The following is a 27,258-nucleotide window of genomic DNA, read 5'->3' as shown; positions in this document are numbered from 1 at the left end:
TAATTTATCCAATCTGACCTTAAACTTAGATGGTGTCAAAGTATCTCAAAGCCAGTTGGTAAAAAATTTAGGAGTCACATTGGACCCAGACCTTTCGTTTGAGTACCATATTAAACAAATCACCAGAACTGCATTTTTCCATCTACGTAATATTGCCAAAATACGAAAATTCCTCTCAAAGGATGATGCTGAAAAACTAATACATGCTTTTGTTACGTCCCGATTGGACTACTGCAATGTGTTGTTCTCTGGCCTCCCAATTACCTACTTGAAAAATTTACAGCGGGTACAAAATGCTGCTGCTAGACTATTGACAAAAACAAGAAAGTTTGATCATATAACATCTACTCTTATCTCTTTACACTGGCTCCCTATCCAAGCCAGAGCTGATTTCAAAGTTTTACTACTAACTTACAAATCTCTACATGGATTGGCACCACTGTACCTCTCCGGTCTCCTTGCACCCTATTGCCCCGCAAGGACTCTAAGATCTCAAGATGCCGGCTATCTGGTAATACCCAAAATTAAGAAAAAAACTGCTGGAGGTAGGGCGTTCTCATATAGAGCACCTCTTCTCTGGAACAAATGACCTGTCTCAATTAGGGAGGCTGATACTGTTTCGACATTTAAAACTAGATTAAAAACGTTCCTGTTTAGTCAATCCTATGATTGTTAAATGTATGTACTTTCTATGTAAACCTGGGGTGTGCGTTTGCCTATGTGTGTATCACATGTAACTTTTAAATTGTAATTTTAGCTTATGTTCACACTGCCCATTTAAATGTTACAAATAAAGTAAACCTGTTATTGTATATTGTTACTGTAATAGTTCCGTTGCTGTATATTTTAATTGTTATAGTTTACTAGTTGGAGACAACGGGGGGCTGGTTGTTTTCATCCTTATTCGTATAAATATAACCTATTTTAGAGTTGTTTCCCCTGGAACAGATTTCATGTTCCAACCAAAGGGGGCTGTCGCTGTCTTGGTGTGTGGGGCTGCATCACATACCCTCTTAGCTTTGTTAAATTGCTGCACTAGTCCACACTTGACCGGTGGGGATCTCATTCTATTACGACTGAAACTGTTAGCTGCTCCTGGCATTCTCTAATCCCTGTTCTCCTCTCTGTCCCCCCCACACATCCCTTGTGGTGTGGGGGGTCTGAGCTGTCAGGACCTGCCTGGTCGTCGGTCTACCAACGCTGGACCAGGTCGTCAACTGGAAACCAGCCTCCATGACGGCCAACAGCGAGTTTCCAGGTCCCATCCAACGTCTTTAAAGCCGAACAATGGATTTTTGGTGTTTCAAAACCCATTGACACTGTATGACTATGTTTAGCTTGTGTTCTGCTCCTCTCTCTTGCCAACCGTCTCTGGAGGAAGGGATCCCTCTCTGAATTGCTCCTCCCAAGGTTTCTTCCATTTTTTCTCCCGTTGGGAGTTTTTCTGGGAGTTTTTCCTTGTCTTCCTTGAGGGTTTAGGTTGGTTGAGGGGCAGTTCTATGGGCGTATGTGAAGCCCTCTGTGACATGCTTGCGTGTAAAAAGGGCTATACAAATAAATTTGATTTGATTTGATTAGTTAATGATCTGATCAAAGAAAACAACTTAGACTGCATCTGTCTAACAGAAACCTGGCTAAACAATGACACAGCAACAGCAACTCTGATAGAAGCGTGTCCACCCGATTACAGCTTTCACCAAGTTTCTAGGAAATCAAAAAAAGGTGGAGGAGTCGCAGCTATTTTCTCCTCTAAACTGTTGTTCAAAATCACTGAGCTAGGTGAATTCACATCATATGAATATCTTGCTATAGAGCTCAAAACCGAATCAATACTTTTTGTTATTATATATCGGCCACCCAAGCACTCGCCAATATTCATACAAGAATTCTCTGAACTATTATCACTATGTGTCACTAAATATGACAAAGTAGTTTTAAACGGAGACTTAAATATCCAAGTAAATAAAAAAGCAGACCCAAGAACTATTGAGCTCTTAAATCTCCTTGACAGTTTCAATCTAATTCAACACATAACAGACCCAACACACCGGCACGGAAACACACTAGATCTAGTGATAACAACTGGACTAAATATCAATAATATTTCAATAGCTGATCTACCCCTCTCAGACCACCATTATATACTTTTTAATGTGGAAATTATCCTAACAAAAAACACAAAACAATTCTTAGTCCAAAGAAGAAATGTAGACGATACAGCTATGATGAAATTTTCTGATCAATTTGCTCTATATGAGCCAACTAGTCATGATTGCTCTCTGAATGAAATGGTAGAGAACCTCAATGATGTACTATTATCAGTGTTAGACTCTGTTGCACCACTGAAAACCAAAAAGAAGTGCACAAGCAGAACCTCCCCATGGCTGAGAAATAAAAATGTTAGTGAAACGAAAAGAAAATGCCATGCAGCAGAGAGAAAATGGAGGAAAACAAAGATCACTATCCACTACAAAGATACACTAACCATCTATAACAAAACCATCCGTCTAGCAAGGAGAGAATATTTCTCCAACATTATTACAGAAAATGCCAGAAATTCCAGAGTTCTTTTCTCCACCATTGACCAGCTGCTAAACACTGTCCCTGTCCCACCCCCATCCTCAGCAGTTAAATGTGAAGAGCTTGCTTTGTTCTTCAAGAACAAAATAACTTTGATCAGAGCTAGTATTATTAAAAGTGGGGTCGAAACTGACATCAGTAGATTCTGCAACATAACCATGAGCACATTTACCTGTATCACACTTCGTGAACTTTCCAAAATTGTCAGCGAATCTAAATCCACAACCTCAGATATTGATCCTATACCCACAACATTCTTTAAGCAAGTGTTTGATAGTGTCTCTGGTCCGGTGCTAGAGATTATAAACACATCCCTTAGAACTGGCGTCTTCCCAGATGCCTCAAAACAGCAGTTGTAAAGCCCCTATTAAAGAAATCCAAATTGGATAACAGTCTACTTGCAAATTACAGACCAATATCAAACCTTCCATTTATTAGTAAAGTACTGGAAAATATAGTTTTAGTCCAATTAAATTATTTTCTTGAAGAAAATAACATCCTGGAAGTCTCGCAGTCAGGTTTCAGGAAATATCACAGTACTGAAACTGCTCTCACCAAAATAATTAGCGACCTCAGACTAAACTCTGATGCAAATAAACTCTCGATCCTTATCCTGCTAGATCTCAGTGCAGCATTTGATACCATTGATCACGACATCCTAATCAATAGACTGGAAAAGCTTATTGGGTTCACGGATAGTGTATTGAACTGGATAAAATCATATATCACAGGAAGGAAATTGTATGTTAGTTTAGGAGACCATAGGTCCAAGAAACATGAGAACTGCTATGGGGTTGCTCAATGAAGCTGCTTGGGTCCATTACTTTTTTCTCTTTATATGTTACCACTCGGCGACATAATCAGAGAACATAACATAGATTTCCATAGCTATGCGGATGACACACAACTATATATATCCACTGAACCCAACGATGCAACGGCCATCAATTCCATTACCAACTGCCTGTTGGAAATAAACAAATGGATGAATGATAACTTTCTTAAATTAAATGAAGACAAAACCGAAGTCCTATTATGTGGCCTCAAATCCAAAAGAGAGATGCTTACTAAGAATCTAGGAGGCTTAACCCCATGTCTTAAACCAGAGGTGACGAGTCTCGGTGTAATCCTGAATTTCAACTCTCACATAAATAAAGTGACCAAAACAGCTTTCTTTCACCTGAGGAATATAGCAAAGGTACTACCATTCATAAACCAAAATGATGCAGAGAAGTTAATTCATGCTTTTATATCCAGCCGGCTGGACTACTGTAACGCACTTTTCACTGGTCTTCCCAAGAAAACCACTGAAAGACTACAGCTCATTCAAAATTCTGCAGCTAGATTATTAACCAAAACTAAAAGGAGAGAACACATTAATCCTGTCCTAGCTACTTTACACTGGCTCCCTGTCACTTTCAGAATTGACTTTAAGGTCCTTTTCCTCACATACAAAGCTCTACACGGACAAGGACCTAGCTACATTGCTAACTCCCTTATAAACTACACACCAGCTAGAACACTGCGATCATCAAATGCAGGCCTATTAGAGGTCACCAGAAGCAGTCATAAGAAGATTGGTCATTCGGCCTTTGCTAATTATGCCCCAAAACTATGGAACAAATTACCCAGGAAAGCAAACACGCTAGCCATTTTTAAAAGACAGCTTAAAACCTAGCTTTTTACCGAAGCATTTAAGTAATTTTATCTCAGAAGTGTTTTAGTACTTTTATTAGTTATATGACTTTTATCACTTGTATTATTGTTTTTATTTTTTTTATTGATTTTATGTAAAGCACCTTGAGCTACAATTCTTGTATGAAATGAGCTATATAGATAAAGTCTTACTTACTTACTTACATATCCGTCACATTGGTGCCGTGACCCGGATTCATGAGGTTATCGTCAGATAACTGCCGGAGTGAATTTCAGAGGGGTGAATGTAACTGGTGTGAACCTGTGAAACTCACTCCTCAGGTATGTAACAGGCCACCCGCGTTGACGAATAGCTAGCTTTTCTTTGGGGTAGTTGGTAGTGGTCACGCTTGGCAAGTTGGAGGTCGTGCGTTCGAGCCCAGTGAGGGGCGAATGAGCCTTGTCGTGACGGAGCGTGGCTACAGCTGTTACATACCCGTCAGTGGCGATTTCTTAGCTTAGCTTCCCCTAACATAAAAAAAAAATCATGGTCAAATATTGACTATTGTGTTAACATTTTAACTGCGTTAGAACACGTTCATATCGAAGACGAGTTTGTTCAGAATCAGCTACATATATTAGCAGGTCGACTGACTGATTTCCGTCTCATACATTCCAGCAGCGCCCTGTGGAAGCTCAACTTCCATGGACTTCAATGGGGCTGCTGTGAACAGTTGTTTTCAGTGCTTCGAAACTATACGGTCATTGGATAAATGCTGCGATTATGTCCCGCCCTGGACGCTCAGCGTCTCTGGGGGTGAATGGAGGAGTGGGCTGGCCTGGACACTGGGCTTTTGCGTGATGATTGAAGGGTCTGTCGAAAGACTGCATCTCCGATTGATATTGTTGAGGAGGGGTTCACCAAAGTTTTGCGAGTGGCAACGGGTGACTCGAGCATCAAGGTACCGCAAAATCAAAGACGCACACTAATGACAAAAATTTTGAAAATCGGTAATATGTGATTAATCATGATGAATCCAGAGAAACCTGTGATTAATTTGATAAAATGTTTTAATCATTTCACAGCCCTAAATATATATATATATTTTTTTAAACCCTTTAACTGATAGTATTAATTATGAGCATTCCTATGTGCAATGTATTACATCATATGACATGTGTAGGTAGAAAATGCTGTGAGACAGGGGAAAACCGGGCGTGCCTGCACAGACGGACAGAACCAGTGGAACGCTGGGTCTAAAAGAAATGCTGGTCAGAGGAAGATGAAGTATGTGCACTTCAAACGACACAACAGGAAGGATCTCTACCAGCCGCCACCAACTTCATTTATTTATTAGTTTATTTGACAGGGACAATGCAGTTAAACATAGCTACAGAGCAAAGTTTGCAGCTGATGTGATGCACATAGAGATTTTTCAAGAGCTAATTTTCCACTGGGCCTTTCTACAATAGCACACAATAAAAACAATATACAATTTAAAAAATACAGATTAGAAAAATACACATTCAGAACACATGCATTCTAAGAACTAAATCGAAGGGTACACAATGCAATTGTACTAATTGAAACTCATTCACGCTCAGACATTTACATGGGTACAGTTTTGGTTTGCTTTCAGCCACACAGCCATCCTCTACCACTCCAGAACTGGCACAGGAGGTGACACTCTTTAGAACTCATAAAGAGTGGAGGAAGAATGCACTTGCCTCACCAATGGCAGAACTTTTCAACTGCCCTGGGAATAGCCTCCTGCAGCTCTGTTTTAATGCTAATACCTCCTCCATCACTGAGCCAACTATATGTCCAAACCTCCATTTCCTAACCCATCATGAGCACCACACACCACTGGCTTGTGTGAAATGCAGAACTTTCTATGATGATTACATTAACTTGTCCACAGCTCAGCTTGAGGAGATTGAGAAGGTTACAAAAGCACAGAGCGAAGAACAGGTCTGGCATGATGCGCGGAGAGTGCACAGCGAGCACGGCTAGAAAGGTGCCCATTTGCTCAACGACAGCACCTGACAAGTTTTTATCAGAACACTTACACCCATCCTTCCGTGGAAATGCCGCCAGTGCCGCCGCTAGCCATTTTGGTGCCCCACGCATAATTCCTTTATGATGCCCCCCCCCCCACAACCACAGCTGCCCTGTCAATGCATCCACATTCTGTGTTTGATATGATGCTGGTTACGGAGTTAATGCGAGCGCGCAAGCAACATTTTGGGGCCTTTATTTGAGTGCATGATGTTTTTTTGTCTCTTAATTTTTCAGCCCCACCCTTACGTTTCTTAGCATGGTTTTCCAAATTAATCAGGGGCGGTGTATTCATTAGGGCGATATGGGCGACGCACTGCCAAACGGGAAAAGGAAGGGATTTTTTTCTAATCAATTATATCACGGCAACAGTCGTTATCAGTGTTCTAATCTAGACGTCTGATCTGCCACTAAATGTCCAATCAGGCTAAAGTCGTGCTTCAAATGGCCCCGCCCCTTTTGGGGCGATTTCAGTCAGGTTGAAAATTGCCCAGAAGTCTCTCATAGACTCTCATGTAAAATCTTTTCTTCCAAATATTAGAGCTTTCAATACAATCTCTATGGGTTCCGGGAGGGCTTGCACTTACGCGCTTTCGTCATACGTAACATAACCATGAACGTAACTAAGAAATGAGCGGGTAGCAGCGTCAATCACTTACTGTCAAGATGGCTAGCGTTCAGTGCAACTCGATTGTCTCTTTGAAAGAAGTTCCTTTTTGTCGGCGAACAAATCAAGATAAATTGGCAACGAAACAATTAGGACCTCCCAGACCAAATTTAATAATTCAACAGGTTTCTACTAAAGGGGGAAAGTCTTCCACCCGAGGATTTTCCAAAAATTGGTATGAACGAAAAATCTGGCTAGCAGGCTGCGATGTAGCTAATGCAGTCTTCTGCTACCCCTGCTTACTCTTTCACCCTGAAGGCGGCACGGCAGACAGCACCGCTTGGACAGCGACTGGTGTAACGGACATGCACCATCTTTCAGAAAAGATTAAGAAACATGAGCTGTCAAAGACCCACATGGATACCTGTTTGAGATTGTCTGCTTTGGGGAGAGTGAACATTGCCACTCAACTGGATGAGGGATACAGGCTAGCTGTCTGCCGCCACAACGATGAGGTTAGCAAGAACCGCCACATCCGCTAATCCAGTGTGTGAAGTTTTGCGGAGTGTTTGAGTTAGCTTTGCGAGGCAAAGATGAAACTGAGGGCTCCACCAACCCTGGTATTTTTCTTGAACTTGTCAACTTTGTGGCACACTTAGATGAGGTGTTTGATGACCATCTTAAAAATGCTAAAGTTTTCAAGGGCACATCAAAGACCATTCAAAACGAGCTACTGGAGTGTATGCTAGCGGTCATGAGGGAACATATTGTGGAGGAGGTGAAGTCGGCGAACTTCGTAGCTATCCAAGCTGACGAGACCACTGACGTTTCTACACAGACACAGCTGCTTGTACTGAGGTACATAGATAGCAACCACAAAGTGCAGGAGCGCTTTTTTGAGTTCCTTCCCATCTCGGAATCAACCTCAGTCTCAATCGCCAGTGTGCTTTTGGAGAGACTGAACGTTCATGTTCATTTTTACAAATCTATACAATTGGCCAGAATATGGTTGTTCATATTTACAAATCTAAACAAACGGCCAAAATGTGGTTGTTCATTTTTACAAAGCCATACAGATAGCTGTGTTTACCTTTTCTATAAATTATTTTCAAATTCTGTTTTCAGGCAAAATGTCTATGACTGTTCATTTTCACAAATCTATACAAGAGAGCAGAATATGGGAGTCTATACAAATTTTTCTTTTTCCCAATAACTTGCATCAATGTTTTCAGTAGCCCTTTATCAAAAGCTTCTGCTTGCTTGTTGTGAATTATGCTCAAGTGCACATATTTCCAATTCAACAATGAGGCCTTTTTGAAGCAAGTAATGTGTATATCAGAATTATTTCGTTAAACTTAGCAGCACCTCATCATTCTGGTTTGGTCTTCAATGTGTAAAGCCAAGATGCCCAGACCACACTAGGTCAAGCCTCACTTGTTCACTCCCCTATTTGGGACAACGTTACTTTGCTTTTATTAAGTAGCACTTTGGTCATATCCTACATTCCACAAAATGTAGTTCTAAAGATCCACTTCCCAACAATTTGTCTACTTGTTATTGCCATGCTGTTACTATTTATTGTGTAAGTGTGGATTTCTCTTTTACTCTTAAACAAAAGCTCTTGTTGATCCTGCAATCTGAACAAATACCAAGATGCTGTATTTTCAGCTGATATTTCATTTGTTTATGGAAATGCATATTGTTTATGCAGTGTTGAGGAATGGGAAAGAACACCCTTGATTATTTTTACTGTGATAACTTATTTTGCTTTTGTAAGCCAACGCTTTGGAGATTAGTAAATAAATGCTTCTGGTATTGACTTATATGCTGCCCCTGTCTTCATGTTATTGCTGGACATATCTTTTTTAAATGTGTGTAGGTCACCTAAATCATCAGAAAAATTGCCCCCCCTGAGAATTTTTTCAGGAGCCGCCACTGAAATTAATTATAAACATTTAAAACTAAAGCATGCAGCCAAGGAGCTCTCCACCTTTATTACTCATTTAAAAACTATTTGATCAATCGAATATAAAAGTATCATAGAATGTACAGTAAAGTAACATCTAGCTGGCGTCAGTTATTTCAAATGCATAGATACATTTTAACAGTAAAATCTAAATTTAGTTTGCACCAAACATATTTGAGTGTGCTAAAATTAGCAATAACGTCAGCTAATTTGAGGTGTATGCATAGGCTAACTATAAGTTAGCAGAATATTTCCTGTATTTAACAATAATTAAACACGGACTTACCTGAAAGTGATGCACGGGCATCATCTTGCAGTTTATTTCTTTTTCTGCCACTGACTCCTGTTTTCTTTTTGAGGCCATTTTCGAAAAGTTTACCTAGCCTACTGTCAAAGTTTGTCAGGCCACTGAGATAGAAAAGGGCACCCACGGCGAGCTTGGAAAGTTGAGTGTGTATTTGTTTTTTTGTGGGGTGGGGGTGACACCATCGTAACGTTTTTTGAGCAATTAAATATATCTGTTGTTTTACCTGTTTTGTGATAAACATGCCTAAAAGGTGCGTAATATTTATATAGGCCTACTGAAATAATATCGGCATTATAATTATAATACTATGATGATTTTTCAGTTGGCACATTTTTGGTGCCCCCTCAGACCTTGGTGCCCTACGCACAGCGCGTAGTGCGCGTTATGGGAGCAGCGGCACTGATTGCCGCAACCCGTCAAGGAGCGGAGGGGGAGGAACTTGCAAGGGATTATTTGGAAACTCTGGGCAACAGCATTGAAACCAAAGGCTTAGTGGTGTGCGAAAAGGAACCGTGGCTTGCAGCATCTCCCGATGAAGTGATAATCAAAGACATTCTGTTGGAAATCAAATCACCTGTGATGGGAAACAAGTCACTTGCGGAATTATGGGCAACAAATAACTGCGAAATCACAACTGTGGCAAACGGAGATAGGGTAGATTACCATATTGCCTGCAATTGTCCAAAAGGCTACTACATGCAGGTGCAAATTGGGATGCACTGCACAGGGCTTCAGCACTCCAAGTTGGTGATCTGGAACAAAACTGAGCACCTAGAAATCGAAGTACCCTACGACCAAGTCTTTGTCCAGGGGCATATCATAAGTCTGCGCACATTCTACTTTTCCCACATGCTCCCGAAAATTGTTGATGATTTTGTTGAGGGAAGCTTACAGTTCTGCAGAAAATATCTCAGCATTTTAAAAACAAAATAAACTGCCTAATTTAAGTCATGCCCACAGGAGCCAACAAATGTTCGTTGTTTACATAATGCACAATTTACATTATCTCTTTAGGCAGTGCAATATATCAGTGTGCCTGTCCTGTTTGAGTAAAAATAATGTTTTTATGTTCCTTAGAGTGCTAAAATTTTATTATAACACAGTTCATAATTCATAGTAAGCTCATACTGTACATAAATAACACTGGATGAATTAATTGTTTTGAGGAAACTAAACAAATGCCTTCAACAAGAAAGATTTTGTGCTTAATCTTAACAGGTATTAAAAAGTAAAATACAAAAGAAACCCACACAATTACATTACTATGAAAATATTCATAAATAATATTAAAAAATACAATGCATGCAGTATTTGTTGTGTTTATCTGTATTTATTGAACAACATGGCTGTTGGTAGACATGGACACAAGGCAAGATTCTAAACCTCACAAGGCACTCTGATCAGTGGACTCTTCAGGTTAACTAGGCCAGCACAGATGGTTAAGATGTTGTCCAGTTTTGGTGCCGTGCTGATGGGAATGGTCTGGGATAAAATCTTAAAGATCTTCAGTCTCTGGATTGCTCTTTCCACGTGTATGCGGACATTGGCTACACGCCTGGTGCATGTTGTCTCCTTATTGGTCAACTGATTGTGCCTGTAGGTAAATGCAGGGATGTTCAAACTGACCCTTCTCTCATCAAGCAAGTCTCGAATGGTGAACCCACTGTCCGCCATGACCTCATCACCAGCCCTCAGATAGTCTAGGAACCCACTTTCCATGGTGGTAAACTTATCGCTGCTTCTGCCAGCAAAGGCATCAGATATAAAAATGATTATCCCATTAGGGGCCATAGCGACGAGATATTTCACAGTGTTGCGTGATTTGTACTGGCTGAAAGTGTCACTCCTTGAGTCGTGGTTTGTGGCTCTCTGCATGGCACTTTCGGCACAGTCAATGATACAGGTGGTTTGAGGGTAGTTCCTCTGAAACAACAAGGGCATGGTGGCAAGAATGGTCTCTCTTGGAAGCCAGGGGATCAGGACTTTGAACTGTTCACCCATCACGTCAATCCAGTGACTAATCACAATGCTTGCCATGTCTGTAGACACATTGAAGCTGTGAGCAATATCTCCTAATATTAGGTTTAGTTATAGCTTCATCAAGGTCATCAGGATTTGGTCAGCAACAGGAAGGGTAATTGATGGCTTACTGAAAGGCAACAACATCGTCACCAGGGTGAAAAATTTAACCATAAGCACTCCTGTATACAGCTTGGACCTAACATCATCAATGACCATGGTGCTAGTCACAGTAGGACCCACAGTAGGACCCATGCTAGTCACTCGCACTGTGTGGCCTTGTCTACTTTAACAGACTGTGTTGTTGAACAGTACATATGGTCAATATGTGACGGATCCTCCCATTGGGTCTGGGCATCTCGAAATTTGGTGTAGCAGGTTTGGCCTCACAGGCAGGCTGACAAGTTTCAGGAGCATCTAAAAAGGGGAAGAGAAAACATGGATGGAGCAAAATTATTGCAGGCATAGCATTAATCTCTCACTACAAACATCACAATGGCAAAATGTGTACTACAACATTGCACTCACATGCACACACACAACCATCATCACAACAGCCTGCTACCTTGCATTGTATTTATGATGTAGACTAAGGAACACACACACAGAGACACACACACACAATTAATGATGTAACGTTAGCTATTGTGGGCATTGTTTGTCCCATCTCCAAAACAATCAACTCCTTTAGCAAAATACCGGTAGCAATGTTAGTGTATGACAACTTCTTCATAATTAACACTAACAGTATTGTCAGCTTCATAGCTAAAGTTGCTGAACTTACCCTCAGATTCAAGTCTGCGTTTCTTTATCTGGGTGGAGGCAGTGGTCTGCTGGGTGAATTGACGCGTCTTTGGCTGGTGAGGGCAATTGTATCCCAACCACAACTCTGGGAAAGGATTCTCCTTGGTTGGTTTTTGGTCAACAAACTGATACGAACAAACAAAAACATTGTGGGGTGGTTTCTTTAAAGGTCACATGATTTGCTGTTTTTGGATGCTTTTATATAGGTCTTAGTGGTTTCCTATTACTGTATCTGAAGTATCTTTCCTGAAATTCAGCCTTGGTGCATAATTACAGCCACTACGAGCAGTCCCTCAATGAGCTTTCCTCAGAACGCGCTGTTTCTGTGTCTGTAGCTTTAAATGCTAATGAGGAGGAGAGGGGTGGCAACTAGTGCTGTCAGTTTAACGCGTTATTAACGGCGTTAACGCAAACCCAAATTAACGGCGTCAATTATTTTATCGCGCCATTAACGCTCTTAAGCAAAATTCTGATAGGGTGACAAAACTGGATTTTTTCATTTAACTCTTCACATTACAACATAAACTGAATAGGGCAGGATTGAAGGGTTTATTTCAGAAACATTGTCAATTTATGTATTGATAAAATACAATTATAACAGATTACTTTTAAAGTATATATTTTTAGAATATATTAGGCCCTCTCTGAGAGCCTAGAGGGCCCTGACGGTTCCCCACTGATTTTCATCATACATTTCATACAATTATACATCACATTCCTTGTTTTAGTTTAACCTAATTCCCACATTTCCTTCAGGTTTAATATTTTTTCTTTAGTTCGTTCATTCATTCATACAGTAGGCTAGGCTAGTGTTGTAGTGGTGAACTAGCCAGTGAACTGAAAATGTATATGATGTAAGCCGAAAATGAGCTTCCCCTATTTGAAAGACCAGCAGCCGCCACTGATACCCGTCACATTTGACCATTCTTGCTCTGATTTAACCCACATCAAATAACTCAAATTTGTCTCAAATAACGTCAAATAACTGCAATTCCATCCCATTTGATCAATGTATTACACTGTTCAGTTTACCCCTCTTCCTTTAAACTTAGGGGAATAGTTTTGGTTGTTTGGCCAAAATTAAACCCCCCACAAGATTCAATAATCCACTTTCATGTGGATTATGTTTATTCATATATTGTTTGAAAAACATATTTATATGTAGTCAGTTTGTTGGTAAGAATATTGTATGATGTGAAGGGGTGTTTGAGAACACAAACGTGCACTTATGTCTCCATCCCTTGTGGCCCTTTCACAATAAGTCTAATTCACATGAATTATTCAAAATCATAATCAGAACTAAAATATGTTTATGTTAATGTGATAAACACTAAGGCAGTGAGTCTTGCAACCAATGGACTGGGCTTTACAGCACCAAGGTGAGTGTGGGTCTACAATACATTAATACATGAGAAAAGCACCTTGAGGATGACGCAAACAAGACCATTATACAAGCCATATTCTCTAAAAACAACATGTTTGTTCTCTAGTCATGGAATGTTTATCTACACAGAGGGGAGAATGCTGCAGATGAAGAAGACAGCTTCAGGGGAAAGGCACTAAAATATACAGGGAGAAAAACTGACAGAAAAAGTGACAGCAGAGGAGAGGAGTAGAAAACCTATTGGGTGTGATTGCTAGAGGAGCTAAAGGAGATCAGGACAGTATGGTCTTTCCTCCAATTACATTTCTCCTCAGAATAAAATGATAATTATGATTGTTTATGTTGTTGTTCACAGCCTTCTTATTCTACTTACATGTGTAAAAAAAAAAGCAACAAATCTCCATCTTGCACACACACACAATCTTAATAAATGCGTACACACAACACAGAGCACAGAAAGGTGGACCCTCAATTATAGGGTTAGCCCTATAACCCTAACCCTAACACCTTGTGTGTCTCAAGTAATGGGAGGATTAGTACTCCGATTAAGATGCCTTTGATCCTGGCATTAGCTTCCTTTCCGCAATATATCCAATTAAATGAAGGGGGGGCTTCTATTAATGCTGCAGTAGGTGACATAAGATAAATGCAAATATGAGAAACAGTGCCTTAAATTCTTGTCTGAACTTCTGCACATTCCTCCAGCTCAAGTTTAATTGACTGGAGGAGAGTGCTGCCTTATGGTGGAACAGGTATCACTGGAACACTGTCTGGAAAGTAATGGGCCTGACTGGCACTGAGCTGTTTGTGTTGCTAAACAACTCTCAAAGGGCCTCATTGATTGACACAACATGCTTATAGGGGCAAAATGTTTTGTATGTGAAATAATTGTACCAATTGTATCTTTAAGACAAGGGGTAGTGTGTACCTGCTACCCGAGACAACATTTGGTCCAAACATGACTTTCAATCAAATGTAAGATAGATAGGTACATAAACATAGATCAATACAGTAACATTGCTGGTATTCTGTAACATGCTTTCCTCTCTAGTCTAGATATAATAATATTGTACAACGTTTTCAATTGCCTCATGGCTTACAGGTTAAAAACAATACATGCAGGTCAAAGTTTTTTTCCTGCAGTATTGCTGAAGATGTTTGATGTTGACATTTGAAGGTTTTTGTCTGTTTTAAAGGTGTTGTCTACGTCTCTTCTTAAAACCATGAAAAACCTTCATAATAAGAAAATTGTATATGTAGTCATTATATTTGTAAAAGAAGGAGGACACTTTAAAAGAAAAACAAAATACATTAGAGTAGAAATGGAAATACATATGTATACATATAGATGGTTGTATTCTGTATATTTTCCATATAGGAGATGTGACAACGTGTGTGCCGATCTGCCACCGTATATCATAGATTCAAAATACATTCATACTCAAACTTCCAACAAAGCCGATTAATTATATTTGATCCAAAGAGGCAGAGCGCAGAGCCTCTGGACCGTTACAAGCTCAGAAATTACCTCAGGGGATGTTATTCATAACCAGGGAACCAATAAATCAATCAATGAACCTAATGAGCCTTGTGTGCATTTGTTGGCATTTGCTCTGATTTCCAATCATCTGTGGAATAACAATGACAGGGAAAGATGATAGTAAATTGTTAATCAGAATGTGATGCAAGACTCAGCAGATTCACCATCATAGAGCCTGTTTGTACTGATGGAAAACATAATGCAGATAATCTTCTTCCACTTCACTGGATGCTTGAACAGATAATAGTCCCATGTTGTCTCCTTTTCTCAGTGTTGAAAACAAAGTAACAACAGTAAATCATTTTTCATTTTGTTGTGGTAGGTTGACTCTCCCTTTGTCCCCGAACACTGAACTTAAAATGAACAGATTTACTAGTTCTATAAAAAAGGGTATGTATAATATAATTAATGCCTTAAAATTCAGTGTCCAGGCACATAAATAAACAATAGAGAAAGGTGTCGTGTCTGTAATGTCAGTCAGAATGACAATGGGTTCCAACATTTTTTATACTAACCAGACAGATGCTTGGGAGTATTCCTGTGCTTTGGGCAACCAAAGCACATGATGTCAGACAAAATGATAATGAGAGGTTCAGGTGACACGAGGTTCCTAAAGGCCCTGGCGTCACTTAGTGTTTTCAGCTAGGAATCTTGGCTGAGGACAGCAATTCAGTGTGGGCTGAATTTAGCCCGAATGGGCGACAAAACATGAAGGCTTGCCAGACCTGTCACTTAAGTCTCCACTCTTGTACAGTAGCACCCCCGGCTGTCATTGGTCAAAAGTCAGTGGCCTGTGGGCTGAATTGATTTAGCCCAAACTAGCTGCGAATCATGGGGGCTTGCCTCAAAACTTGCCACACACACCATGAAGATGAATGGTAGCTGATGCAGCAATCCTGTTTCAGCCAATCAAGTTTAGCTAAGTGGGCCTTCCTCCTTGGATTCTTTTGTGAAATCACTGTCAGTCAAAATTGAGCGAGATGAAGTACAGAAGTTCAGACAAGAAATGAGAGTGTTGTTTCTCATACTGAAGTTAATTTTCACCTATTAAAGTTTTAATGTCACCTATTACAGTTTTAACTAAAGTGATGCAAGCACACTGCTTAGTTTCTTTTCACAGACTGATTTAATAGGGTTACATACTTTGCAGATAGTTGCTTTTGCTTTCAGGGAGACAGAGAGGCCTTATCGATGTTTACATGCATTGTAATGGTTGTCAGCAAACCCCTTCCCAAAATCACAGAATCCATTGTATAGATAATAAATAGTGGTTGTAACATGAAGAGTGCTGAAGTATTATATTCCACAGCATTTTGCACAATTTATAATTTTAAAATATTATTACTCAAAACTTTGCTGAACTACCCTAAACTCAATGACTGTTCACTTTTTGCCATAATATGGCAAAAGCTTCAAATTACAATCCCAATTTGACAGTAGGACTTGAACCACAAAGTACATTATAACCCCAACCTCATAGCCCACTTCATGTAAAAAACTTCAATCCCTAGGTATCTTTGAAAGAACATTAAAATGAATGTATTTCCTGAATGTTTATAATCTATTAAACTACACTATCAGAAGTGAATTAGTGAATACAAATGAGAATACACAAACTTCACAGAGGCAGAAGAGTATCTCCATGGGATAGCTGGAACAAGATAGCTCACTGACAGCCCCCAAGCTGGGCACCAAATGTGATGGTGCACTCCTGCTGTTGCTCTTTACAGGATTCAGAATTCAACCATGAATATTAAAGTAGGAGGAAACAGACCAAGAAGGGTCAGTGGAAGCCTTCACTTTCTGGCATTAATATTATTTTTTTGAAATATGTCTGCCTTTGAATATAACATTTATATTCAACATCTCTACAGCATATGACATTTGATACAGAGACTTCTAATAAAATAAAACCAACACTAGTGGCTATAAATACCAATCACTTCAGCAAGTCATCAGGGTTTAGTATTTACCCTAAATCCACCTCCTCCCATCAGATACTGCCATTATGACATCAGCAGGGCAGACCACAGAGTTCCTGGCATGGACAAGAGGCCGGACCTTCTGCTCTCGATGGGGTGTGAGTGGCCTAAGCAGCGGTGGCCAGGTCACCAGCTCTGTGCCTCATGCCTGCCTCTCCACAGGGGAGGTAACAGGCTGGATGGCAAGGTGTCAGAAACAACCCTTTAGACGTGTCAAAAAGATAACACAGCGGAAACGGATCATCATCTATGTTGGTGATGGGCTTAGGTGACTGGTTGCTAACTCTAAAAGCACACTGCACAGGTTTACATAAAGATAGCCACAAGTGGATGACATCCTCACCCCTTAGAAACCCATGCATGAAAATATGCATGCAATTCATTTGAAAACCGAAAGTCATATGATGATATAGTTAGACTGTATTTGGAAATGACACATCAAGGCACTGCAGACAGCAGCCCTTAGTTTTCCGTTGAGTAAGTGGTGTCCCAATACTCTTTTTGATCCCTTAAGTGTTTTCGGGAGCTTACTTGAAACCTAGGGGTATGTGAATCCTGCTCAACTGCAACAGTGGCGGACAGATCATCCAGAGAGTCCCATAAATGTGATATTTTTAACAAACGTTAAATTGCTGATTTGCACAACAGTCCCGCATTTCTCTGTTTAGTTTTGAGGTCTAAGGGCTAGGGGTAAACTAAGTGCTAGGGGTAAGGGGTAAGACAGAGTATTGGGATTCGGCCTTACTCCATTCGTGGTCTGCTTCTGCCATCATCAAACAATTAAATCACTGTTAACCCATGTGAAGAAGATGCTAATTTCTCTCTCAATCAATTAGGAGATTTCTGATGGGAAGTTTGCAAGGTGGCAAAAGCTCTAAATCTTTGACTGTTGGCCTCTCTAGAAAGACCTAATAACATGATATATTGATCTATCGCTGGAAAAGTGTCACAATCCCCAGTAACTGAACCCAAGCGCAGACCAGGACAAGGTAGGTGGTGAAAAAGGTGGTATTTATTGGTGACACAAAAATAACTGAAGGGGTATTGCAAGACGTATAGACAGGTGAGTACGAGGCTGATGGGAGTGACAAACGTGCAGGTCGGTGGTTACTGGTGGCCAGATGGGAGTAAATGGAATTCAAGGGTGATTCCAGAGTACAGCGAATGATCCAGCAGGGACTGGATGTCAGGCCACAGCTTATGCTGGGGACAGACTACAGGATAATTGGGCCGATTTCGCCCCTTCCGACAATCCTAGGTAACGACCCGATTATCTTGATGGTTCTACAGATTATTTTATCAAATGTTCCCTTGGTGTGAGGTGTGTCAAGAGTGACCGAATCTGCTCGGAAGGACGTCGAAGGCGCCCCGATCGCGAATCCTAAATATTCAACATGTTGAATATTTGCGATCAGAAATCCTGATGTGTGGGGGGAACCCCGACGACATACGCCGAGTTGATCACGTGAAACAAAACAATATCCAATCAGAAAGCAAGCTGAGAGAAGACGGGAGCATAACAAACGGAGTCACAGCACAAAGTTAAACAGAATTAATTTTTGGCAACAGCAAACCCTATTCTTTTTTTCCGTGAATTTTCTGTGAAAATTATTCCAAACACTATCATCGCAATTTCTTCCTGCATATCGTCCGCCATGCTTATTCTTAAACTTCGACAGATTTTGCGAGATTTCTCGTGTTAACAGTCGGGACACTGGTTGGAAATCTGTTTGTGTGTGGTGTGCTGTCTTTGTCAAATCATGGCACACCACACACTGTATGAGCAAAACGGCTAAATTTAGTGTGCTCATGTTTGTGGTCTATCACAGTTTGAAAATCTTACAAGATTAAAAAAATTGTTTAGTGTGTCCCCAGCATTAAGTAGTGTAGTGATGATGATCAAGACCAGGTGTGTTTATTGCAGAAGAGGAACAGGTGAGAGCAGATTTGTTGCCCGGCAACCGGAAGGAGGTACGTTCAGGAACGTAACACAAAACACAGAACAAACCAGACAGACAGGGTAAACAAGCTCAGGGAATGGGGTCATAACACAAAGAAGTTAAGAAATGATTTTAAAGAGGGTGTTTGTCAATAAACAAAATGAAATCAATAATCATTACACCTACCAGCCTTTGGATTGAGAATGGACATTTATGATGAAAAATACAAGAAAGGAAGAAGCAATGGCTTATCCATCTCTCCTTCTATGGTACCTTATATTACTGCTGACACAATTAACAATACTAAAGTGACCCCCCCCACCATTGTCCACTAACAACTTCTCAAAAGCAAAGGGTTCTAGAGGGGCCTTCTAATCTGGCCTGGGTTGTTTTCATGTGCTATGGTGATTATTAGCTCTGACAACAATATGGTAAGATTCCCTCCTTCTGTCGAAAGCTGACTGCCACTGTGCTATAAGGGGTCACTTAAGGGGTCACACACTGTAAGATTAGCTCCATCATGCCTCTCCGAGGGGGAAAAATGCCTCACAAGTTGGATGTCACAATAATTACATTTTATGTAATTTACTTTCAAGACCCTGCCATCTCAGGTGTTTCTGCTCCTTAACCTAAAGAAACTGTTGGTTAAGTTGAGATAGACAGTTTCAAATGATATATAAACTTATAAGTTCACTAACATAAAAAAAAAACATAATTAATACTAATATATAATATATAATACTAATATATTTTCGAAGATGCTACCATCAACAATTTATTATTTGCAAAACATTTACAGTTGAAATAAGAAATACTCTTCCTCTTGGCCCACAAGATATAGGGGTACAACAACCTTGTGCTCTAAGATGTTTTGAGTGGAAGAGGGTGGAAGTCAAGTACCGAGGTGCAGCGTATGATCACAGGACTCCAATGTGATTAAACCTTGTGTCACATCTAATAAGTGCGCTGAAGTGTGATATGACATCAGTGGACGATAACAGTCTGCGAAGCGCAGATTGTGGAGACACAATTGGAGCTGTGGCACAAGTACCTCCAGAGATTTTTGTGTAGAGTAAACACATTTAGTTTGAAACTGCTGGTTGTTTGTCTTCCAGGGTAAATGAAAATAAGACACCAGTTACCTTCCCCAACAGGTAAGAACATAATTTGAACTTAATTTGTGTAGGCTTTTAATTGAACAGCTTGGTGGGTACTCATTGCATCAAAACATTATAACCAATACATTTTTTACAATGTATTTGTATAAATTAAACATTTTGTCTTACATTAATAAATTGTGCCTTGTGCAAATAGACTTTGTGCAAAAAAAAACTACGGATCAACGTAGGCTATATTATGGGCGGCTGAAACTTGATGCAACTCGAACTGGGTAGCCTAATTATGATTTCAAGGTCTTAAAAGTGCATATAAAGGCTGGCCTTATAGCAGCTGTCACGTGTGTCATTTCACTCCCCAAAAATAATCGAAAGAGAACGTGATAATGGACTGCAATGATACTATCGTCATCACGAGCGAGAGATCCTGAAGACAAGCAGACGTCGAAGCGTTAGTCATAGGCTATGTTGTCATAGGCCGTTTTGGTTGTACAAAAACGTAACAGGGATAGGCTGTGTGAGTCGCAGAACAAACTTTTATAGTATTTCTATATATTTATTATCATTTCAGTTTCACGTATTTCATGATCTAAAGACTCGTAATTGTGTCAGATCTTTCATCTAAGGACCACGATTGGTGAGTGGAGCCTATTTAGCTGCTTTTTTCGTTGCATAAAATCGGCAATATGTTTGCATCGGCTAGACATGAACAAAAAATAGGTTTTGTGTTTTCATTAAGCTACTTGTCACCGTCGAAATATATGTAGCCAACATTAATTAATTAAGAAAAAATATGCCAGCCCCCATAACCCAAAAAATATGTAGGCGACAGATAGTCATGAAACTGGATAGGAAAACTGTTTCTGTCATAGATTAGCTAAACGAGGAAATTAACAGGCCACAAATATTAATTCGCAGTCGATTAATTTTGTTTTAAACCTAAATTGCTAAAAGTAACAGTTGTCCTCTGATTTAGATTATAAGGAAATGCAGGTAATTCTGTGGAAAAAAAAAAACGAACAAATAAAAAACGTGATCCGTTAAAAAGTCTACAGGTCTAATTTAAATTTACATTCATAATAAAAACATCGACCTTTGATGCAAAGGACACGTGAAAAATGCAAAATCTCGTAGGATACGCTACTTATTGACAAGAATAGTGCTAGGCCTACATAGTAAAAAAACAAAACTATGTTTATGTGTTATTGCAATAATAGCCGATTCTGTTCTTCGTTTGGCTTTAACGGCAAAATTAGATTAGTTTTTTTAAATAAATGACTCAGTTTTGTTTTATGAAACAGATCAACTTAATTGCATCTTCGGTGGCTATTGCCTTTGCATATCTGTAGAAAAATATGAAGAAAAGATAAGCAATGCAAAAAAAATCACCACAAACAACTCAAGTTTAAGGTATTAACTCGTTGGTGTGAAGATGTGAACTACCCTACAGTGCCAGTTTAGGCTATAATAAAAGCCACCCTTAGCCTGTATACATCTTACAGTAGGCCCTAAGTTAGGTGTGTAAAATAGGTGTCTCACAAACTGACATCCACCGAGTTTTATAAGAGGTGTAGAAAGTGCCATCATGAGTTTCACAGTCGCCTGTAGAGTGTGTTAAACGTGTCTTAAACGTTTACTAACTTTTATCGCCATACAGATTTACAGAACAATTCAGTTATTTGCATCCAGCCGGAGACTATAAGACAACCTCGAAACAAGCAACGGAATTGGGAGCAAAATACGTTGACAGTTCCCAAAAGACAGACATGCTCGGCGAAGGAGAGACTGGAACCTACCCTTTACCCAAGGACTCATCGGAGGAGCCGCACAAATCTTCATCTGTCGACGCAGAAAATGTCCCAAATGATAATCGGTATACTGAAGGAATTGGATCAGATCGATATTATATTTCCTCCCCGGCAAAACAGACTGAAGATGTGGCAAATTCATGTTCATTTATCCCCTATACCAGTCAATCTAGGTCTGTTTACACTGCGTCTGGTGCCTCCAGGTATGCAAACTCGCTCCACTTTGGCTCGGGGTTACCTCCCACGGCATTCTCCTCAACAGTGGGCGCCGGGCGTAATCAATTTAGTTCAGCTTTCCAATTTGGTCACAGTCCTGGCTGCATATACCCGCCGTACGCGGGCACGGGGTCGGGTATTACTCCGATGTCCTTATCTACTCCAAGTGCTGGGATAAGAGCTCAAGTCTACCTCTGCAATCGTCCTCTCTGGCTCAAGTTTAATAGACACCAGACCGAGATGATAATTACCAAGCAGGGAAGGTGAGTATGATTTGAGGAACAATGCACGCGAAAATGCACAATATTGTGATATTTGTAGGCTAATACTCATATTTATTTCTACGAGCATTGAACTGAACATTTCGGAAACCTCGTACTTTTTCTCCCTCTCACTGTTTTATTCATAAAATGTTGTCTTTGGCAGGCGAATGTTTCCTTTTCTTAGTTTTAACATTACTGGACTAAACCTCGCTGCACATTACAACGTATTTGTTGAAATTATTTTGGCTGATCCGAACCACTGGCGTTTCCAAGGCGGTAAATGGGTCACCTGTGGAAAGGCAGACAACAATATGCAAGGTGTGATCGTGTATAAATGAGTAGCCTGTTGGAAAAAAAAATATGTATAAATATTTACTAACTTTAAATTTGCATTTTTGCGGGGGTTTTACAGGCAAACATACTCTAATATATTTCATGAATACATTTAAACTAAATGTATTAGGCCTATTGATTTGGTTATAGTGCGGTGCCATATTTTTATAAGCCATTTTATTTCCATAGGGAACAAAATGTATGTCCACCCTGAATCCCCGAACACAGGAGCCCATTGGATGAGACAGGAAATATCATTCGGAAAACTAAAACTAACCAACAATAAGGGTGCCAATAACAACAGTTCACAGGTAAATATAAATTTCAGTTTTCTCTCCACTAGTCATCGCAGATTGTCAACAATTGCACCATAAACACATGTATAAATTGTCACGTTGTTATGTTTAAGCCTGTGTGTTTAGCCTATTGATCTTTCAAAAACATTGTCTGATTTATGTGTAATTACAGTTGCATTTCAAATAAATGTCCGTAAGATTTTTACCATAATAATACAATACAATTATACCAAATAAGGTATTAATTAGGCCAATAATTAATATATAACCTGTTTTATTTTCAATATTATTATTATATAGTCTACACAGATTGCAAAATATATTTGTACATGAAAATGTATCAATACGCCCATCAATATGCCTCATGAATAAGCATAAGGCCGAACCAAAAGGCACCAACATGTATCCACTCATTTAATTTGTTGCTTTTTAAGATGATTGTCCTCCAGTCTCTGCATAAGTACCAGCCCAGATTATACATTGTGGAGGTGGTTGAGAATGGTGTGCAGGACGTGAATAGTGACCCCAGAACACAGGTCTTCACTTTCCCAGAGAACCAGTTTATTGCTGTTACTGCCTATCAGAACACTGACGTAAGCAGGTTTAAGGTTCCCATAGCCTTCTCACTGCATGTACAAAGTGTAGATCTGTAAATTATGTACTTATAAATACACACATACATAAAATGGAATTGACAGACCATGATAATGTTACTCAATTGTACACTTTTGCTTTCCTCTAGATCACACAGCTGAAAATTGACCACAATCCTTTTGCTAAAGGCTTCAGGGACAACTATGATTCGTTAGTCTTATTCATAAATATCTTCATTTAATCAACCATTCTCAGTGTTCGTCCTATATGAACACATTGTACCTTTTGTTACATTTCATGCCAATTCCAGGATGTATACTGCTCCAGAAAGTGACAGACTGACACCATCCCCTACTGACCTGACCCGGTCTCACCAGATTGTTCCAGGGGCTCGCTATGCCATGCAACCTTTCTACCAGGACCAGTTTGCCAACAACCCCCAGAACCGTTTATACAACAGTGAACGGGCTGTGCCCCAAACAAGCACCCTCCTTTCCCCCCAGACCGACGACTCTACCCCACAAAGATGGTTTGTGGCATCAATGCAGCAGGGAGTAGGAACCAACAAACTGGACCTGACCCCTTATGAGGGAGATTACTCCAGCCTGCTCCCCTACAGTATCAAATCCCTACCCATACAGACCTCCCATGCCCTAACCTACTACCCAGATCCACCTTTCACCTCAATGGCAGCGGGCTGGGGCTCCAAGGTTTCCTACCAGAGAAAAGTGGCCATGGGCCTGCCCTGGTCACCGAGACCCAGCCCCTCGGGGCTTCCTGACGACCAGTTACCTGACAAGGACAATGAGGAGATCACGAGTGGGAGTGGTGGCAACCTTACGTCGGCCTCAACTCAAACACACCACTTGACCCCCGGTCGGGACAGTAAGGCTGAATCTGGAGCATACCGCTCCATGGTTTGTAACAGAAGGCGTCTGTCTCTAACTGGGGATAGCACCGAGACTTTACCCACAATTAAGTGTGAAGACATGACCAGCAGTAATTACACCTACAGCAAGGAGATGTCCTCCCCCAAAAACATGGCTTACTATTCATTTTACACGAGCCCTTAAACAAGATTTTTTGGACCTCTCTGAGTGGTTTGTTTGTTTCTATTCTTCTGTCATTACTGTGCTCCATTTACTGTACCAACAATCTGATTACACATTTGACTCCATGAGCATGTGTGTTTGAGCAAGTACCAAAGCATTACATTCTCCAACTTGAGTTGTGGGGATGTTCCATAGTCAGTGTTACCAATGATTTGTGTATTTGGACTGTATTCAATATCTGCAATAACTTTGAAGTTCTGTTTCTTTTTGAAGTCTCATTGATACATTTGTGAACTGTAAAATGTGAGGTATCTTTTGTATCATATAGCCAAATTGTAATACAGTGGGATTTGATTATAAAAATTTAATTTTGCATCAAATTTGGGGCCATCCATGGCATCTTGCTTCTTCAATTGTTTATCATTCAACTACTGTATTTAGAGTTTTTACACCATTATTTGACATTTATGTCCTCATTGGCATTGTGTTGCAAAATGTAATAAGTGTGTTTAGGATGTTTTCTGTTTAAAATCTAAGATGTGTACTCTACTACCGTCTAGTGGTATATCTTTGCAATTACACCCATTGAACTTTGGAATATGGAGTGAGGTGTTTCAGATTGTCGTTACAAACTATCTAGGGATACATTCAAGAGCAGCAGTTAAGTTCTTCCTGTTATATGTTATTCATTAAATGAAACATTAATGTGCTGTCTGTGAAAGAAAAAATTATGAATTTTGATTGATGAATCTGGTCAAAAAGTAACTTAACTTGATTTGCCCCGCCCCCTTAATGTGTTGTGTTGAGCCTTGTGGGTGGTGTGAAATGTGTTGGTTGGAGCAATTTTGTGTTATTGCAGTGGGTTATGTTTGCAGTGGATAATGCATTTCAGTGCTCAAAAGTGTGTGGTGCACCCTTTGCATTGGAGCTCATGGCCCGCCATGGTGGTGACGAGCTCATTCTCTCGGTGGAGTAGGTTGTGTCTGTGCCTGCTTGTACGGTGGTAGCATTGTGCTGTCTCATTGTGTTTGTATGAAGATAGCACAGCAGGGCTCCAGACTGAGACCAAATGGTCGCATTTTGCGACCAGTTTTTGAGACAGTGCGAGCATTTTTTACAAGCACTCACATATATGCGACCTTCACATTTTGAATTCATTAGGTGTGCACAATGTCAGCACACGTTAGCAACGACGCATAGATACGACGTTGTAGTAAGACAGCTATATCAGCTTTCCTTCTGCATTCGTACCGTAGCTTAAAGTCTAGGAAAGTTGAGGCTATTTTTCGCTAGGTACCTATAAACCTAGCAAAAAGTATTGGAAAGTTTAGGATATTTTTCGCTAGGTTCCTACGAACATGTCTTAATCTGCCAGACAAGTGGGTGCCCCTTCGTTCTTTTGGTGAGCAGTTTCACGAGTCCTTCTTACCCGGCGTCATGGAGCCTAGCAGCTAAATACTTATTTAGCACTAGCATTGCTACTGTATCCCTGCCTGTGTTTGAGCTGTTGCGCTGTTATACTCGGCAAGTATCGTGTTGTGGTGTCGGAGGACTGATCGAAAAGTGCATCATACATTTAAGTCATTTAGCTAAGACTTGCATGTACAGTACGTAATGTCACTTTAAATAATGTATTTAAACTCAAGCTTATATGGTGAGTCGCAGGGGCGATTCTAGGATCAGACCTTTAGGGGTGCTCAGCCCCCAATGAGAATGTGACATGAATACAGTGCCTTCCAAAAGTGCTAAACGGAAACCCCCTTGCTAATATAAATCCTTAATTTGACTGGATAACAATTAATACATTTATGTATTATTATGCAAAATATTGAATGAAAAAACTAAGGATGTCCCTTCATGAACTACCAGCATCAAATGATAATAAACAATATATTTTAAAAAATATTTTAAAAAAATTAGGAGTGCTTGAGCACTCCTAAAAATGATCTAAAATTGCCACTGAATTGTACCCTCTCCAGTTACATAAATAAATGCATTGCAGGTCAATATCAGGTGTGCCCCTAAATCTTCTGCTTGCGCTCCTAAATTTTTCAAGCAGGGGCTATTGTGTTCCTAGTAAAAAAAGTTAGTCTGGAGCGCTGCACAGTGCCGGACCTAGCACATTGGGTCCAAGCACACCAAGCACACTACACCATGTGTTTTGAGGCCTTTAGCACAGTACCAAACTTGGTTAACAAGGGTGTTAGCAGCCTTTACATTGAAAATCCAATATAGCCTTCTTGATAATTGAAGCCAACCAAAATTCTATACAATCTCTTCCCACTGTAATATTATTACTAATTGTATTTTTTCTCGATGTGGGTCTGAGCCTGGTAAAAGGTGTAGGATATTGTATTATCCGTTGATGGTGACAAACGTCAGGTAGGTGGGGACCACTTGTTGGACATGAGGCCACCTGTTAATGCAGTCCTTGAGTACCAGGCCAGTAATGTTGTCGGGCCCCACAGCCTTATGTAGGTTAATCTTGGATTGAGTTGTCTTCACAATGACTGGAGACAGGCAGTGAACCTTGGTTATAAGGCGCTATATTACATGAAGGCGTGTTGCTTCAAACCATGCATCCGGAAAGTATTCACAGCGCTTCCCTTTTTAACATTTTGTTATGTTATAGCCTTATTCCAAAATGGATTCAATTAATTGTTTTCATCAAAACAATTGTATTAATAATTGTATTCCATTTACGGCCTTCAATGCTGCAGAAATGTTTCTGTACCCTTCCCCAGATCTGTGCCTCTAT

General features: G+C 40.1%; 1 protein-coding gene across 2 annotated transcripts; it reads left to right on the top strand.

Annotated features, from left to right (window-relative positions):
* The first annotated feature begins 19,305 nt into the window (after positions 1-19,305).
* Positions 19,306-25,169, top strand: LOC146300677 (eomesodermin-like). 2 transcript variants are annotated; one of them, XM_084704414.1, is made up of 7 exons: positions 19,306-19,977; positions 21,596-22,225; positions 22,389-22,543; positions 22,748-22,869; positions 23,289-23,447; positions 23,597-23,658; positions 23,759-25,169. In XM_084704414.1, the coding sequence occupies exons 2-7, from the start codon at positions 21,705-21,707 to the stop codon at positions 24,519-24,521; spliced, it is 1,782 nt and encodes a 593-aa protein (XP_084560540.1). In that variant the 5' UTR covers positions 19,306-19,977; positions 21,596-21,704; the 3' UTR covers positions 24,522-25,169. The 2 variants fall into 2 exon arrangements, with proteins under 2 accessions (XP_084560540.1, XP_084560533.1); XM_084704407.1 differs by having other exon boundaries at positions 19,306-20,575.
* Positions 25,170-27,258: the final 2,089 nt, after the last annotated feature.

This window comes from Hypomesus nipponensis, chromosome 2 (genome assembly GCF_054491055.1).
Source record: "Hypomesus nipponensis isolate SF chromosome 2, ASM5449105v1, whole genome shotgun sequence".
Taxonomy (NCBI): Eukaryota; Metazoa; Chordata; class Actinopteri; order Osmeriformes; family Osmeridae; genus Hypomesus; species Hypomesus nipponensis.
The sequence above is the reverse complement of the archived record's forward strand: the minus strand, read 5'-3'. Positions and strand labels throughout refer to the sequence as shown.